Raw genomic sequence first — 16,979 nt, forward strand, 5'->3', positions numbered from 1 at the left:
ATAAATTTCTACACATGCATATGTGTATGCATATATTGTATTACTTTCTTTCAAAATTTATTGTAGATATTTAAAAAATATGTTACTTTATATATCTTTAAAAACGAGTTAAAATTAAATTTAATATAATACTTTATGTCTCAAATTATACTTAAAGATTATTAATTTCTATCAGAGTTATATGTGTATGATGTACTATGTACATTTATATTGTATATGTTTAAATGATACCTAACCTTATAGAAGTTGTCACATGGAACAATATAAGTTTTGCTTATATCAAAAGTAAAAGTTAATCTAAGAATATATACGTTTCGTAAAATTACTTTGATGTAAATATCTATCTTTTATATCTAATTTATTTTTAAAAATTAAATTCTTTATGACGAATTAAATAAATTTTAATAGTGTGATTGAATATGTTTTAATGTTACAGAATTTTACTAAATTTTAGTAAGATGAATATTACTCAAATACTTTTGCAAACCGTTACAGATGCAAAGGTAGGATTTATAATTTCAGCAATAATAGGTTATTCTTTATATAAAATAATAGCAGTAATAAATAGAAAAAAATTGCAATCTTCTAATGATAATTGCAATGAAACTTTAAATTATATGGTAAGTAAAATTAAAATTTGTATATATATTTATATTTTTTTATAATTAATCTAATAAATACACAAATAAAAATAATAGTTTTTATTTTCAGCAAATGTATGCAGATAATTACAAGCTTGTTTTAGTTATTAGAACTGATTTAAAAATGGGAAAAGGAAAAATTGCAGCACAATGTGCTCATGCTGCTGTTGCAGCTTATAAGGCAGCCACAAAGTATCCTGAATTTTTATATGCTTGGGAAAAGTGTGGCCAAGCTAAAATTACTCTTAAGGTATATATACTTCTTATACATATATTTCACATGTAATATTATTTGCTTTAAGTTAAATCCTTATTGGTAAATAAAAAAATGCTTAGGTGGATAGCGAGAATGCTTTGAAAGAAATAGCAAAACAAGCTAGAACTGTAGGACTTTTGGCAAATATAATACAGGATGCTGGACACACACAAGTAAAGCCAGGAAGTAAAACAGTATGTGCTATTGGTCCAGGTCCAGCTCAAATGATAGATAATGTAACTGGTCATTTAAAATTGTTTTAATAATGAACAAAATAAAGGTATCTTAATTTTTTATCTAATTTTTAAGTGTATTTTTATATTTTTTTAAATTCAGTTCTTCATGATTTACTAATTTCATTATTAGATTTTTATTCATATGCTAAAAGATAATTAAATACAGCAATTTCATATTTTGTTGATGATATAAGTATAAATATATGCACATAATTTTTATAAAATGATGCATCCCATTAAAAAATGCATCAATATATTTATCAAAAATGAAAAAGTACAAACTTTTAGTTCAATACTTTATACAAATTTAAATATGTTATTAAATTGAAACATTACTTCAGTCATTGGTCGCATTTTATATATAATAATAAATTTCATTTAATAAATTTAAATATAACATACATGAACAATGTTCATTTTTATGCTAATATAATACACTTTTGCATTAAGAAACACGAGTATAGCATTAGGTGCCGTTGTATACAGTATCTTGTTAATATCGAATTTTATCAGTGTAAGCAAATGGCATTTACTGATATTTGTATTGGAAAATATATTATGTAAAAAGTGCATAATTAGAGTCATATTGCAACAAAATAAGCAATCACCGTAAATTATTCCCAGCTCAAATCACAAAATATTAAGAAATTTGTTTCCAATAAAATATCTTCCATTCTTTGGTACCTCGTGCTATTATTTTCATTTAAAATATCATTTAGTGCTTATAAATAGTATATAAATAATCTACACTGGAGGGGGAGGTGCTTTTCGATGTATTTTGTTAGAGCTGGTAGCACTACATTGTGACTCAGCAATGGATCTGCCATCAGCTTCATCTCTTCGACATAATTCTTCATTTTGCATCCAATTTTGAGTCTGATTATGATTCGTTCGTGTTGATTGATTTTCTTCATTTCCAGTCACAGAACCTACTTCTTCTAATAATTTTGATAAAGATGGTGCCAATCCTAATCCTAAATTTCGCTCGTGATATACATCTGAAATCGTAGGCGTTAATTCACGTGTTAAACTTGTGAGGGACGTGGCTACGTTTCTTAAATTTTGATTATGTGTTTCTGCAGGTTGTGCAGAGTCAGTCTGAGAACAAATATCTTCAGTTGTTGTAGGATGACGAGGCTTTCTTGGAGAATTAGATCCAATTTCTGTTCGAACACTTAATCTTTCTAGTACTGTTGCTGGTAAAGGTGGTAATGGTTGTCGCCTTAGAACTGTTGCATGACCGTTATCCCAATCTGTTACTGAACTACTTGAACTAGACCCTGGTCTTAAGCTTTGATCGGGATAAAGATTTCTGATACGTGTTTGATGATTTAAATTGAGTGCTACAGGAGGACTAGGAGTGAAAGCAACATCCGATTCACCTACAAAACATACATATGATTACAATTTTATATTCAATACTTATCTAAATTTTAGTCTAAGTTATTTATACCTCCACTATTTTGACATGGTTGTCGTGATGTAGGAATTGGGACATTTGGTGGTTCCATAGTTTTACCATCAGGTTCACCTCGATGTCGAACGTAATTTGCAAATGCACCTCCTAATCTAGGTCGTTCTATGACATTTTTTTCAATATGAGCAACAGAAGCTAGACTTTCCATTGAACTACTAGAATCTAAAGTCAAACTTTTAGGTGCTTCTTGTGTATCTAAGAACATAATTATAATTTAAATGACATATTTTTATTTTTATTTATTATACACACATGACCAGTTTAGACTTACCAAATAAAGCTAGAAGAGCTTGAAGAGCAAATTGAACAGCTCTCCGTGATGCTTGTTTTCCTGTTCTCAATGTAACTTCTGATTGACCAACTTCCATGAGATCAAAACCTAGACTTGCAAATAATTCATGAGATCCTGATGCTCTCCATACTTGTACTGGTAATGTGACTTCTTGACCTTCCGTCGCACATGTAGCTCTTCTCATTGCAGCAATAACATCCTCTGCTGCTTCTGGTGCCTACAATAAAAATTTCCTTTAATATAATAGATTATTAACTTTTACAAGTAGCAATGTCAGAATATACAGATTTATTTACTACCTGCAACAACCTAGCAAGAGCATGTAATGACGATGGTCCCAATCCCAATAATGCCTGCAAACTTGCACTACATCTTGTTAATCTTTCTTCTGGATCACTTTGTGGGAAAAATACAGAGGATGGTATTCCATTTCCAGCAGGTTCAAATCTAAAACCTACTGACATTAAAAGTTCTCGCCAACCAGTGGCTGCACCCACTTTATTTTCAATACTACGCTGAGTTGTGTACATAGCATTTTTTTGTCCACGATGTATTCGTTGTAATGATTTTTCTACTAAATGAAGTGTTACACGTAATGCATCACGACTTTGTTCAGGACCACCGCGTAATAATTCAGCCAGTGCTTGTCCCATTAAAGCAACCTAAATGTATATTTCATGAACTATCATTTACATATGAATTATTAAATTTAATAAATTTTTTAAGATTTATACCTTGTTTGACAATCTTGCATCTCCTCCAATAAGTAACCAACCAGCCCAATTTGCAGGATGTGCGAAATGTCTTGTATGTTGAACTGTTTGCATAGCTTCTGCCAATGCTCTTGATGCTCTAGCACCTTGTAACATAGCACTATAGAATGCTCGTAATAATATACTACCAGCTGTAGGTGGAACTGCCCACATTCCTATAAGTACACATTGTGCTCCTGCATTTAATAAAGCTTTGGCTAAATTTTGTACGCCATCTGATGTAGCAGTTGTATTTTCTGTACTATTCCAACCATGGCCACTAGATATTACAACTAAACGGGCAGCTATTCTTAGTTTTGTAATATCTGAATAGCTTAGCAAGTATTCTGGTTTTACAGATGGATCTTCACAAGGATCTGCAGTTAATGCTAAACTGGCAGAATTCCAGAAAACTGGTACTGTTAAATGTACACATTCTGCATCAGGTAAAGACCTTAAAACAGTCGACCTCGTTGCTTCTATCCCTATTAGTAAAGATTAAAAAGATTATTTATTTATAATTTTCTTTAATTTATTTAAATTCGTAATGATACCTACCAGTTAAAGCACGGGCTTCTAATAATTCAGCAACAATCTCAGATTCTGTTTCAGTAGAAGCAACACTTTCTGACCATCTATATTCTTCCCTGATTTCTTCAGGAAGCACAGGATTTCCTGCAACTAATGCAGCTACCGTTGCACCTCCTTCTGGCATAGGAGTCTTTGATCGCTTTTTTAAAGCTGCAAGCGATGGTACTACTAATAAAGAAAATCTTTCACATAGATAATCTTCTCCAGGGTTTGATTGTAAAGCTGGAAGTGGTGCCAAATATAAAGACTTCTCCACTACCATAATTAGTTCCTTCCTTGCTGGTGGTAAAAGATCTTCAAAAGGTGCTAAAAGTAAATCGTAAAGTACTTGAATTGGTAATGGTGATTGCCATGTTGGTCCTTTGGTTCCTCGTCCCCATCGAGCACTTCCTGCTCGTGAACTAATTGAACCCACACTAAACAGACTGCTCAAACTGTATGAACTAGCATTGAGATGATGTCCTCTCGATGGTATTTTTGTTTCTTCAACAAGTTCACTTGTTTCGTCTAAAAGAGCTTCTCGTGCCTGCAGAACTCGCTTCTCTAATCCTATACCATCATCCAAACTAGTAGAATGAAATCGTAATAGTCCCCGACCAGGAGCTAAGCACCAAGCATGTAATTCACACCCTACTTCACTGAAACGTTATTTGACATTTACTAGCCGTTTTATGGAATTACAATTTGTTCACACTATTTATTAATAAATTTAAATTACCTATAATATAAAATAACTCCACGTTGTCTATCGATAATTTCGGAATAATGCGCAGCATCATCTAAACAATTACTTTTACTTCGTCTCGATCTTTCTGCCCAATTCAGAGCTTCTTCAGCTCTATTTAAACTGATCAGTACTTTTTGTAACATTCTGTACGTTTCTGATAATAACTCAGATTTGTTTGGTTGTCCACAGGTAAGGGTTGAAGTAATTCCATCTAATGATTCTAATAAATTTGCTGCTTTCTCTAAATGTTCTACAGCTATAATTGCTTCTCCAGCTTCCCAATGAACAAGACCAAGTCTGTGTCTTAATCTAGCTGCTTCTTCTCTTCTTCCTAATCCTTCAGATAAAGACAATCCCGATTGTAAGTAACTCAAAGCACGTGATAAATCACCGCATAAATGATGAAGTCGACCTAAACTGGAAAATGCAGCTGCTCTTGCTGGTTGATCACCAGCTGCTGCTGCAAGACTTAATGATTGTTCTTGTAATCTGATTGCTTCTTCAAATTGTCCTAAAGCTTCTTGAGTTACACCTAAGTTTGCACAAGCTCTAGCTTGTAACCCAGCTGCATCTAAAGCTTCAGCAATTGAAAGTTCCAATTGATGATGTCGTAATGCAGAATTTGGATCGTCCATTAATAGATGAACAGCTCCTAACCCACTAGCAGCCTCTGCTTCAGCAGCTTTATCTCCAAGTCCTCTGGCAAGTGCCAGTTGATGTGATAAACAACTAACAGCTTGTTCGTGGTTACCTAATGCAGCATGTACTCGACCTACACAATTGATATTAACAACTTATAACACTCATCAAGAAAAGTTAATATATTTATAGATTCTATAGTATAATATTTTACATATTAATTACCTAAATCTCCATAAGCTGCGCCTCTTGATTCTGGACTATCAACTTCATGTGCAGCTACTAGTCTTTTCTCAAAACAAACTAAAGCTTCTTGTAAATTTCCAGTTGCTTCCCGAGCTCGACCTAAACCTCGATATGCTCTTTCTTGTTCTCTTATACTTTTCAATTTTGTAGCAGCTGTTAATTGTTGCTCATGACATTTTATAGCTTCTTCTGGATCTCCCAAGGCTTCATAACAATCGCCTAGATTGCCAAGTGCTCTAGCTTTATTTAGTAAGGCTGTGCCCGTAGTTAATGGTTCTAAAGTTGCTAATTGTTGTTCAAAATATCCAATTGCGTCTTCATAATGTGCCATATTAAGTCTAGCTATTCCTAAATTTCCTGTTTAAAAGAAAAATAGTGAGCATTATTGCTGTAAATTTAAGTAGTTCAAACATTATAAATAAAGTTCACCTAAAGCTTGAGCCTCAACTCCTGAATCTGCTAATTCTTTTGCCCTTTCAAGTTGTTCCTGATAACACTTCACTGCATGAGTATATTGACTTAGTGCCATGTGCACCGCCCCTAAGTTTCCATGAGCTCTACATTCACCACGTAAATCACCAGCTTCTTGTCTTAAAGTTAGTTCTTGAGTATGAAATCCTAATGCCTTATCAAGATTTTTTATTGTCCGATGTGCAATACCTAAAGCTCCATAAGCAGCAGCTTCTAAACTGCGATCACTTGCTTGTCGTGCTAAATTTAATTGTCTTTGATGCATTTTTATTGCTTCTTCAGCTTCTCCAAGGCGTAAAAGGCAATCACCAATATTTCCCAAAGCACGAAATTTTCCAGCTAAATGTTTAGTCATATGTGCAATAGCTATATAGAAAGATAAATTATTAATATTAAGTATATGTATATTTTGCTATTTTTAAAATATAAATATGCAGATGCACGATTTTCTTACCCAAATAGTATTTTTGGCATTCTAGTGCAGTATCTAAATTTTCAAGAGCTAAATGTGCTAATCCCAAATTACAATAAGCTCTTCCCATCCCAGATTTATCCTGTAAATCCTTAGCTAATGCTAAGTCTTGATCATAATATCTAACAGCTTCACGATGATTGCCTAAACAATAATGAGCATAACCCAAGAAGTGACATGCTTTAGCTTCTCCTTCAACATCGTGTAGTTCCTGAGATAACATAAGATAATTTTCATAATATGGAACAGCTTCTTCAAATCTGCCACGAGATGACAAGCAATTAGCAAGATTGAGTAATGCACAAGCTTCACCAGCTGTATCTTTCAACTCGCGCGCTATAGCTAAATGAGCTCTGTAATGTCTTAATGCTGCTTCATGACCCTGTACAGCTTGATATGCTACTGCTAAATTTCCATGTGTGCTAGCTTCTGAACTACGATCATTGACCTATATTAAACAACAACTTTTATATTGTTTTATGGTATAAATTTGCTATTAAATTTTTCATTGCATATTTTAAACAATTTACCTCTTTACTTATTGTTAATTCTTGTTTATGATATTTAATAGCCTGTTCATAATAACCTAATGCATTATAAGCATTTCCAATATTTCCATATGCTCTACCCATACCAGCTTTATCTCCTAATGATCTAGCAATTCCTAAGTGAGCTTGATGTAGTTTAAGTGCTGCTTCATGTTCACCAAGTAATTGATAAACTATTCCTAAATTACTACATGCTCGTCCTTCAGCAACTTTATCTTTTGTAGCTAAAGCAACATCAAGTTGCCTTTGGTGCCACAGCTTGGCTTGTGCAAGATCACCTAAATAATGATATATTTGAAAGAGATTTTACAATAAAGTTAATTCTTTATTAAGTTTCTCATTATTTATTCTAAAAAGTTCACCTGCACATCTTGCAGCATGACCTAATCCAGCATAAGCTCTCATTTCTATTGCTCTATCACCGAGTTCTTGAGCTATTCTTAGCACATTTTCATGATAAGCCATTGCTTGACCAAAATTTCTTCGATAATGATGAGATGAACCTAAGTTACTGAAAGCTCTTGCTTCTTCTACACGATCTCCTAAACGTCTTGCTATTCTCAAATGTTGTGTATGACAATCAACAGCACTTTCAAATTCTCCCATTGCTAAATAAACTGCTCCCACGTTTCCTATTTCTCGGGCTTCCTGAAGTCGGTCTCCCATTTGTTTTACTAATTGTACACATTGTTTATGAGATGCAAGTGCATTTGGTAAATCACCAATAGCTGTATAAACGTGACCCAGGCTAGTTAAAGCAGATGCTGCAGCCTGAGTATCTTTGCACTTCATAGCTAAAACCAATTGATACCTGTGTGCTGTTAAAGCTTCCTTAAAACTGCCCTTGCTAAAATATGCTGAGCCCAGATTTCCATGAGCTCGACATTCACCCTGGGTATCTCCTAAAGATCGTGCGACACCTAAAAATATTTTTACTCAGAATACAAAGAAATATTCTATTGATACATACATATTATTTTATCTATCTTCAATATTTACCTAAATCTTGTTGCATATAATTGATAGCTTTATCTAAAGAATTTAATGCCCAATATGCACTAGATAGAGCAGAAAATACAGAACCCCTTAATTTTAAGCTACAAGAACCAATAGTAAGAGCAGCTTCTAATACACCAGCTGCTGCCTTATACTGTCCTGCTCCAAGAAGTTCTTGGCCAACAACAGAAATGACAACAAAAGAAGATTCATCAAGTTTCATTGCACGTAATTGTTGAAATGTCGGTTCTAGTGTTGTACGCAATGGTGATTTTAAGGATGCTTCCACAAGACCAGATAAGAGTTGACAATTGGTAGGATCATGTGCCAAACCTGTACTGAAGGCTACAAGAGCCTCTCCATGTCTCCCTAGACATTGTAAGGCTACTCCTTGACGGTAGTATGCCTAATAGAGATATTGGTTTTACTAATTATTTGAAAAGTAACAAACAAAAGCAGCTATTACCTTTGGCCATTGAGGGCTAAGTTCGGTAGCTCTAACAGCATCCTGAAGAGCAAGTGCAAATAAACCCATTTTGAGCCGGGCAGCTGACCTGTTTGAATATAGCACATGGCTGAGTGGATCCAAAGCAAGAGCTTCTGTGTACAAACTTGCAGCAAGAGCATAATCACCATTTTGACATGCTGCATTGCTGCGACGTACAGTCTCTAAAAATAGAGATCTTGATCCAGCAGCCAAGGCCGACGTACCTTCGGGCTCCACCTTATAAATATTTATATATATATATATAATTTATATATATTATGCACATACATGTGTACGTATTTATTTCAGAATTATATTGTTATTATCATTGTGTTAATTAAATATTATTTATAAACATTGTATAAAAAATTTATTATAAAATATAAGGTAATATTAAACTTATTTGAGTAATATTAAGCTAATATAAGGTAACATTAATTATTACATATATAATTATCATAAATATTAATTTATATCAATTTTCATTTTATAAATAGAAATAAGTGATTTAATGAAATAATTATTAAATAAAAAATTTAAATAAATATTTTCATTCATATTTAGAAATCTAATATTTAATTCTTAAATTTCATTATTTTTTTTATATCAATTATTAAAACATCAAAAAATTATCGTATAAAAAATATACAATTCAACATAATACTTGTTTTATCACTTTTAATACAAATCTTTGTTGTTTTTTATTTTTATGTATATATCCATAAATATATACAATATGATCTTATAAACATAATTTATTATCAAAATTGCAAACAACAGACCAAATTTTATAATGAATACAAAAATAAAAAACATAAATTTATAAAATTAAATGATTTTAATTCTAAAATATGATAATAATATTCGTCATCATATTTGTACTGTAGGATCTTGTTACCTCAGAGATATCCCTATGAGACATTGCTTAAGACGAGCAAGTAGCATCCTCCTGCATGAGCATTATCTGCAGCAAAGGAGCTTCATTAGATAAGACCACACATTTTAGAGTATAAGACCTTTCTAGGTCTTCCTGTACCACCTTTCTTTCCCTCATTCAGATTTATTTTCTACAAGATGCTACTTTCAAATCTAGGCAGCACTCACCGGATACACGCTGAAATAAACTATTTCGTCTTAGTAATCAGAATATTCGCTAGGATAGGTGAATTGATTCGATTAATAAAAAAGGAGGGAGGAAGGCGTCTTAGGAGGGCACCCACTGCATTCCTCAGGCACAGCCATCTTGGAATGTGACCCCGGGCTCCCCCTTGGGCCCAGAGTGGGGCCGGCACTGTCTGCTTTTGTAAGTACCTTTGTGTATTGGACTCCACATGTATAGCTCATAAATTTACGCTGCTGTGTATATACATGCATAGAAATGTAGAATTCACTTATTGAAATAATATATGACGTATATGACTTTATAAATTATTTTTACAAATTTATGTTATGTTACAAAATTATGTTTTATATGAATAGAAATATTGTGTAATGTAAATAGTGTTCTGTATAGAGAATAGCAGTAAACAATCAGTAATTGTGTTGAATTAATTGTTATTACAATATATTATTTGCAAATACTACAAATATCTTTTCTTTCAACTAAAAATACATCATAATTATTTGTAAGACAATAATCATTTATAAGCATATATATGAAAAAGGTTTTTAGATACAAAAATATCTTATAATTTTAATAATAAAGGTTTTCTATGTTTTAAAGATATTAACAGGTTTTTTTTATAAAACATTTATAAATAGTACTGCAAAGATATATATTTCAATGTACAAGTACAAATATAAATACAAAACATTATGAACCATCATGTCTTATTGTTAAAGTAATAAAATAGATAGTTTGCAGTTGTTATGAGATTACAAGGTCTCTATTTTGAAGGAACTTCTACATGTTTATCTCCATTTGAATGTCACAGCCATTATAGTTAAATTTTGTTTAATTAATGTTAAAATATATTACAATATCTGAGCGAAGATAATTATATTTAATGGAATGTAATGTGCACATAAATAAAAATATTTCTGATTAATACCTTTTTATACCTCCTACCTACTCTAATCTTATTTGAATGTTACTAAAAAAACTTAATTAAAAAGTCAATCTATTTCCCTTCGCTCAAGTAATAAACATTTTTTATTATTCTCATTATTTTAATTAACATTCTGTATATTTTTGTACTGAAACTGTACAATATTCCCTAGAAATATATATGTATATATGTGTGTATATATATATATATGTCTACATAACTTATGCATACCATGTACAAATCACTTTCACAATATAAACATTCATTCGATGACTCAAATCTATAGGAATGTTAAATATTTAACAATATTTTAAATAAAATTTATAAACTGATAAACAAAATTGAAATAATTATATGAATAAATTTACATTACCATTTGCTTTCCATACATATAATTTCATGTTAAATAAAAATTTATGTAAAAAAATATATATAGTGGAATTTGTGCTCTATACAACTGCAGCTTTCAATACCGACACTTTGAAAAATTGAAACTTTTTGATATGACTTTGTTTCCTTTCATTTTCATTCATTAAAATGCCCATTATAACAGAATACTTTGGTATGTATCATATTTGAAATAAAGGCATTTTTTAACATGTACGATTATAGATATATTACATAAATAATGATGAAATTATGAAAGCTACATTTGCACTGACATTTTAGAATATACAGTTGCAAAATTAATAACTTTCAAGGCCAAAGCCGATCAAAAAATTCTTTGAAGGAATCATAAATCATAAATGTTATGCCAACATCTAAACATACTCTACTTAATCTTGGGATAGTTCCTTTATAAAATGCCATTGGACCTTCATTGATCCATATTTGTTTCACACAATCTATACTATTCTTATATTTTGAAGCTTCTAGACCCTGAAAGTATGATACACATTTAGTGAAGTATATTAAAAATATATATATATATATATAATTATATATAAATAATATATAATATATATAACTTAATGATTATAAAAGAAAAACATATTTACCTGCATTCTAGTTTTTACAACATCAATTGGAGTATTTCCAAAAACAGATAATGCCCCAGCACATGCACCAAAAAATCCAATAACTACTTTTGGTATAACTACATCTTTATTTCCACCTTTATACCAATCTTTTAATGTTTCCATGGTACAAAATCTAATTGCTTGGTTTGATCCTTGCTTTAAAATTGTAGGTGTTAGTCCTTGATATATGCCTCTGAATCCTAGCAAGTAAAAAGTTATATTTTTTATTTGTACTAATATTAATATGACACTTATAACTTATACAGACTGTATAATGTAATAACAAATGTTTAGTAGTATATGATTGAATGTCACAATAAACTTATTGTGACATATATGACATTACTTTACTATCATATATGCAAATTGAGAAGCACATAACTAATATAACTTGACCTCTTTACATAGCTCTTGATTGGACTTGTTGCACATATGGTTCAAGGGGAATTTACTTGTTTTCAGAGCATTACTAAGCATTTAATTAAGCGATAACTAAGCTTTTAGTTCTTTTTAAAATCATACTTAAATTAGATTGTAAATGTATGGATCAAAAAATTATATTTATTGACTTGAACTCTATAAAATAATATATATTAATATTCTATTTACCATATTCCTTAATAATCATCCTTACTCCATGAAAGAATCCTTTGTATTTTGGATTAGCAGATCTTTGATCATTTATGAATTTTACTTTAATTGTCTCCATAGGAGTAACTGCAAAAATAGCTTCAGATGCACCTGCACATAGTCCTGCTATAAGACTATTCTGTGCAGTAAGTTTTCCATTTGAATCTGCTAACAATTCTTTCATTTTTTCAAAGGAACCAAAGCGTACAGCTGACTTTGGTATTGAACCATAAAGTAATACTGAAAGACCCCTGTATAGACCAAAGAATCCACGATTTTTTATGGTTTTTTTCACACAATCCAATATTCCTGAATATTGTTTACCAGATCCAGCTTTCCCATCAAGTTGTAGCTGTGTTTTTACATATTCAGTTGGATAAGTGATACATATTTCTATACCGCCGGTAATACCTCCTAAAATATATCCATAATTTCATTAATATTTTATTATTTAAAAGATTGATAAAAATTGGTAAAGAAGTACTCAATGAATCCATTTATATATATTTAAAAGAAAAATATATAAACAATTTCATTTATAATCTTTAAAACAAAAATTTTTGTACTAGCGCATATTTCGAAGGTTAAATATTTCTCGATCTTTGAATCTATCATGTGTCGAATGCGCTGACTCAGTTTATCTATCTTTGTCGCTCTTCTAGTTACTTACACTTCTCTCTCACTTTCAACTAATGTGTTTATTTTCTATAGGACTATTCCGATAAATAATAAAAAGCACTGAACACATATTAAAAATGAAATCATTAATACAAGAAATGATATAATAAAAAAAAATGTATTTTACCAGCCACAATTCCTTTAATACCGCTATGACTGACAGCCGCTGCAGCTCCAGTATCAGTAATCCAAGGTCTACGAGGAAAAGGATTATTATGGAATGTTGAAATTGTACTTGTTTGTTGCGATGATTTGTATATCAATGAACTGATATCCATGTTTGAAATTTGTTTTCGCCTGCCAATACTCTTGCCCCGTTAAGCATCAAATGTGAACTGAGTCGATTAATATCCGTACATTTCAGTGCGTATTCCCCTTCCTCAATCAACTTCTCTTACTCACACTTTATAGATTGACAGTCCTATATTCGATACTGGATCTGGATACGTAATGATAATTGAACAGGCGATTATGGGTGGAGTGACCGAAATTTTTTATATCAGTAATACATTTTTCCAATACATGTCTGTCTATTAATCAGTCAAGTTTAGCTTTTTTTATAAACTACAATTCAAATTTATAAAAGATTATAAGCTACTTTAATCCAAATTCTATTGCATTAATTTTTATCTATAAATATTATATTTTTATTTATATTGCTAATTGTACGTAATTTATAAGTATAACAAAATTATAAGTAAAACTGTATGATTTAAATAGCATATTTTTTCAATAAGTTAGAAATTTTACTTAATATTCTTCTATCTATCATGTTGATATTAAAATAAATAATTATGAAGATAACCAAAATTGAGTATTCAAAATTCAGAATAAAACGAATGACTAATTAAGTAGATAAGACGAATGTTATTTAGCCATATACTTTTGATTGTTTCATTACTGTAAAACATTTTTAAAACATGAAAGTCTGGATTATAGTAAATAGAAGAGATTAAAAATTACTTATCAATATTATGAGTGTTTCATTACATGATCACATGACATATATTTCATAAATAGTTAAAATTAAGTTGATTATCAAGACCTTTTTTCTATTTCTTTGGTTATGTAACATCAATCACGACATGTAAGTAAGAACATGCAAAGAGGGAGTGATTATAAGAAGATAGAAATACTTTTTGATAATAAAGTTTTATATTAATTAGCTATATTGTGATATTGGTAAATGTGTAAATTTTTATTAAAATGTATTTTATTCTCTATTTAAATTTTGATATAAGGGTTTATTTATTATATTTAAAGTTTAAAAATCTCTAAAAAGGATATTTTCAGAATAAATCTACAAGTATAACACCGTAATTTTTTATCGTTATAATTTACATGCATTACCATCCAGGTGTAGTGTTTGCTAAACGTCTCATACGCCTGGAACAAAAAGTATAAAAATAGTGTAATTACATATTTATTTTATGCATATTATAGTTGTTGAATTATATAACGTAATAGTTTTTACCGCGTATTTCTATCTTGATCGCGTATTTTCTTTTCCATTTCTGCATCTGTTAATGTTTCCAAAAATGGAGCCCATTGATCAGCTTCTGAAGGTGGTCTAAAAGGTACTTCCACAGTAGGTAGAGGTGCTTCAGAAAATGCATAGGTCCTTTGGTGCCATGATAATTGTCCTCGTACACTAAAGTAAATTTGATTAAGATATACTAATAAATTTTATTAAAATATTTTATAAAATATTCAGATTACTCATATAGCTTTCCTAGAAATAAGCAAAGTGCTTGAGGCCAGTCAGATGCTTATTACGAGTCGGGTATACTATTCAGTTTGACTTTGTTTTCCAATGGAACAAAAAAGACATAGAACGAGCGGAAAGCTCAAAATTGCGACAAATTAAAAAGTGATTGACCAAGTAGGATATAATACGCCAAAATCACTAATACCAGAGTGAGAAAGCATTGTGCATATTCTCATCCTGGTGAGTTCAAATAAAGAAGAAGGAATAACGAGTTGTTCATTTTAAAGCAAAACTGTACTTACCTGTAAGCAATAGCAGTAACAAATTCTCCACCAAGTCCTAATTCAGCACACAGTTTCATTGCAAACTTCTCAGGATTATTTTCTTTTTCAGACATATCCCATTCTACTTGATCTACTAAAGATGTATTTCCTACATGTATGTTTAACTTAATTATAACTCGTTGATCACACTGATCTTCTAAAATTGTTTCTTGTGGAAAAGCCTCTATTTGTTGTCTTATAGCTTGTGCAATGGCTGGTACAAAGGTTAGTGGATTTAAATCTAAATCATCACATAATACTTCAGCAAATTGTTCAGGAGTTATGAGACTTTCTAAAAAAAAATTAGTATTTTATTGTGATAACATATGATTGTATAATATATAATTGGTACACAGAAAACCATACCATTTTTATTCCACGTGAAAGTATCTCTCAATTTTTGTCCTTCAATTTCCATATCTAATCGAATTGGAACTAACATTTCTTGCTGTGCTGCATTTTCTAAGTTTGCTGATGGATCTGTGTCATCAAAACTAGAAAAATACAACAAACATAATAAATGTTATTCAAAATTTATTATAGTATTAACAATGTTCTATGTTGAATAATACCATGTATAAATCACCTTTTAAAGAATAAAAATCATCTGTTAAGTATCTGTTTTCATATAAATATGGAAGAGATTAAGTATTTACCATAAAGGAAATGTTCTGACTTTTTTATTATGTACTCTGTTACGATTAATTGGTGTAGCTTGAGGTACAGCATCCAAGTGTGAACTATTTGGTAAACTAGGCACCCAAGGCATCGATTTTTTTGATTTTCCTTCCCTAGGAGCTGGAGGTTCTGTTGAATGTACTGATACAGCTTTATACTTATCATCATTACCCTCGATAATATCTTCTACTTCACTAGCTCTTAAGAGAGATACACTAGATGCAAGTACATGTTGACTTAAGCCAAGCTCTACTAATTTTTTACGTTCATCATTTGTAATGGATCTCCTGAACATTCCAGGGTAACGTTTGTATAATGATCCTCGAAATAGGCGCAGATAATTGCCCACTTCTGAACCAATACAATAATATTCTCCATTTTCCTCTACTTGGAAACTTATTGGTTTATCACCATATGTACGTAATGCCATGTTTATACTTTTCTATAATCATACATATATATATATATATATATATATATATAAAAAAACCAAAAATCAACAACTAGTTATATAAATGTAATGTAATAATTATCCTTAATCATTTCAATTAATTGCATGCAATTATTTTTATAATGTAAAATATACCAGTAATTAAAAAAAAAGTTAATCAAATATTTACATAAAATACCAATATTCTTCAAGATTTTTTAAAGCTATTAATGCATAAGTATAATTCATAATAGAATAGTTTCAACAATATATAAAATAATATTGTTTTATATTATTGTTTATTTCGTGTACCTACCTGTTTAGCTGGTTATTTAACACTTTTCATCTGTCACGGTTTTGTTAGCATTATCGCAAATTTAGTATAAAAAGTTTTCTTTATGATTGGTGATCCATAATATACTAGTTTTTTTTCAGTGAACAGTATTTTACTAAAACTAATATATGTAAGATCATATGTACAAAAAAGCCTACCTTGAAAAAAGAATCAACCGTTCAAATAATTTCGTCAATTGTTACGTATTTTGTGTTCATTAGGTATGATAATAAGATCAGAAGCCTAAAGCTACGTTTTATTGAAGCAGCATTGGCACCAATATTTTTGACCTGTTCTCAA

General features: G+C 30.6%; 4 protein-coding genes across 9 annotated transcripts; 1 reads left to right on the forward strand and 3 right to left on the reverse strand.

The window, feature by feature from the left end:
* The first annotated feature begins 141 nt into the window (after positions 1-141).
* On the forward strand, positions 142-8,734 carry LOC100746265 (peptidyl-tRNA hydrolase 2, mitochondrial). Of its 2 annotated transcripts, none has more exons than XM_012387427.3 (5): positions 142-332; positions 437-503; positions 712-891; positions 978-1,177; positions 8,598-8,734. In XM_012387427.3, the coding sequence occupies exons 2-4, from the start codon at positions 459-461 to the stop codon at positions 1,158-1,160; spliced, it is 408 nt and encodes a 135-aa protein (XP_012242850.1). In that variant the 5' UTR covers positions 142-332; positions 437-458; the 3' UTR covers positions 1,161-1,177; positions 8,598-8,734. The 2 variants fall into 2 exon arrangements, with proteins under 2 accessions (XP_012242850.1, XP_003490777.1); XM_003490729.4 differs by having other exon boundaries at positions 143-332; positions 437-620.
* On the reverse strand, positions 1,344-10,094 carry LOC100748650 (tetratricopeptide repeat protein 28). Of its 4 annotated transcripts, none has more exons than XM_012387421.3 (16): positions 9,936-10,094; positions 9,730-9,795; positions 8,811-9,068; positions 8,348-8,750; positions 7,711-8,268; positions 7,331-7,626; positions 6,783-7,248; positions 6,287-6,694; positions 5,837-6,214; positions 4,964-5,744; positions 4,213-4,883; positions 3,637-4,139; positions 3,202-3,564; positions 2,882-3,119; positions 2,587-2,805; positions 1,344-2,515 (listed from the first exon to the last, which is right to left on the reverse strand). In XM_012387421.3, the coding sequence occupies exons 2-16, from the start codon at positions 9,751-9,753 to the stop codon at positions 1,878-1,880; spliced, it is 6,204 nt and encodes a 2,067-aa protein (XP_012242844.1). In that variant the 5' UTR covers positions 9,754-9,795; positions 9,936-10,094; the 3' UTR covers positions 1,344-1,877. The 4 variants fall into 4 exon arrangements, with proteins under 4 accessions (XP_012242844.1, XP_012242845.1, XP_033177504.1 ...); XM_012387422.3 differs by having other exon boundaries at positions 9,871-10,093; XM_033321613.1 differs by lacking the exons at positions 9,730-9,795; positions 9,936-10,094 and having other exon boundaries at positions 8,811-8,898; positions 8,978-9,062.
* A 498-nt stretch (positions 10,095-10,592) lies between these two features.
* On the reverse strand, positions 10,593-13,708 carry LOC100746739 (putative tricarboxylate transport protein, mitochondrial). The gene is made up of 4 exons (XM_003490734.4): positions 13,334-13,708; positions 12,508-12,942; positions 11,878-12,098; positions 10,593-11,758 (listed from the first exon to the last, which is right to left on the reverse strand). The coding sequence occupies exons 1-4, from the start codon at positions 13,482-13,484 to the stop codon at positions 11,576-11,578; spliced, it is 990 nt and encodes a 329-aa protein (XP_003490782.1). The 5' UTR covers positions 13,485-13,708; the 3' UTR covers positions 10,593-11,575.
* Positions 13,709-14,339: 631 nt separating this feature from the next.
* Positions 14,340-16,955, reverse strand: LOC100746619 (SWI/SNF-related matrix-associated actin-dependent regulator of chromatin subfamily B member 1). Of its 2 annotated transcripts, none has more exons than XM_012387439.3 (6): positions 16,838-16,955; positions 15,894-16,357; positions 15,604-15,731; positions 15,217-15,529; positions 14,681-14,857; positions 14,340-14,592 (listed from the first exon to the last, which is right to left on the reverse strand). In XM_012387439.3, the coding sequence occupies exons 2-6, from the start codon at positions 16,343-16,345 to the stop codon at positions 14,553-14,555; spliced, it is 1,110 nt and encodes a 369-aa protein (XP_012242862.1). In that variant the 5' UTR covers positions 16,346-16,357; positions 16,838-16,955; the 3' UTR covers positions 14,340-14,552. The 2 variants fall into 2 exon arrangements, with proteins under 2 accessions (XP_012242862.1, XP_003490780.1); XM_003490732.4 differs by having other exon boundaries at positions 16,662-16,907.
* Positions 16,956-16,979: the final 24 nt, after the last annotated feature.

This window comes from Bombus impatiens, unplaced genomic scaffold (genome assembly GCF_000188095.3).
Source record: "Bombus impatiens unplaced genomic scaffold, BIMP_2.2 scf_0474, whole genome shotgun sequence".
Classification (NCBI taxonomy): domain Eukaryota; kingdom Metazoa; phylum Arthropoda; class Insecta; order Hymenoptera; family Apidae; genus Bombus; species Bombus impatiens.

Bases quoted from the DNA above. Each gene is read 5' to 3' on its own strand.
- LOC100746265 (XM_003490729.4), top strand. From the start codon at position 459: ATGAATATTACTCAAATACTTTTGCAAACCGTTACAGATGCAAAGGTA. The intron at 621-711 runs GTAAGTAAAATT...TTTTATTTTCAG, and splicing joins ATGAAACTTTAAATTATATG to CAAATGTATGCAGATAATTA. The intron at 892-977 runs GTATATATACTT...AAAAATGCTTAG, and splicing joins AAGCTAAAATTACTCTTAAG to GTGGATAGCGAGAATGCTTT.
- LOC100748650 (XM_012387421.3), bottom strand. From the start codon at position 9,753: ATGTCTCATAGGGATATCTCTGAG. The intron at 7,627-7,710 runs GTGAACTTTTTA...ATCATTATTTAG, and splicing joins TCATGCTGCAAGATGTGCAG to GTGATCTTGCACAAGCCAAG. The intron at 2,516-2,586 runs GTATAAATAACT...TATGTTTTGTAG, and splicing joins ACCATGTCAAAATAGTGGAG to GTGAATCGGATGTTGCTTTC.
- LOC100746739 (XM_003490734.4), bottom strand. From the start codon at position 13,484: ATGGATATCAGTTCATTGATATACAAATCATCGCAACAAACAAGTACA. The intron at 12,099-12,507 runs GTAAATAGAATA...TTTACTTGCTAG, and splicing joins GATGATTATTAAGGAATATG to GATTCAGAGGCATATATCAA. The intron at 11,759-11,877 runs GTAAATATGTTT...TCATACTTTCAG, and splicing joins TTGTAAAAACTAGAATGCAG to GGTCTAGAAGCTTCAAAATA.
- LOC100746619 (XM_012387439.3), bottom strand. From the start codon at position 16,345: ATGGCATTACGTACATATGGTGATAAACCAATAAGTTTCCAAGTAGAG. The intron at 15,530-15,603 runs GTATGGTTTTCT...ATTTTTTTTTAG, and splicing joins TTTCACGTGGAATAAAAATG to AAAGTCTCATAACTCCTGAA. The intron at 14,858-15,216 runs GTAAGTACAGTT...AATTTACTTTAG, and splicing joins GTTACTGCTATTGCTTACAG to TGTACGAGGACAATTATCAT.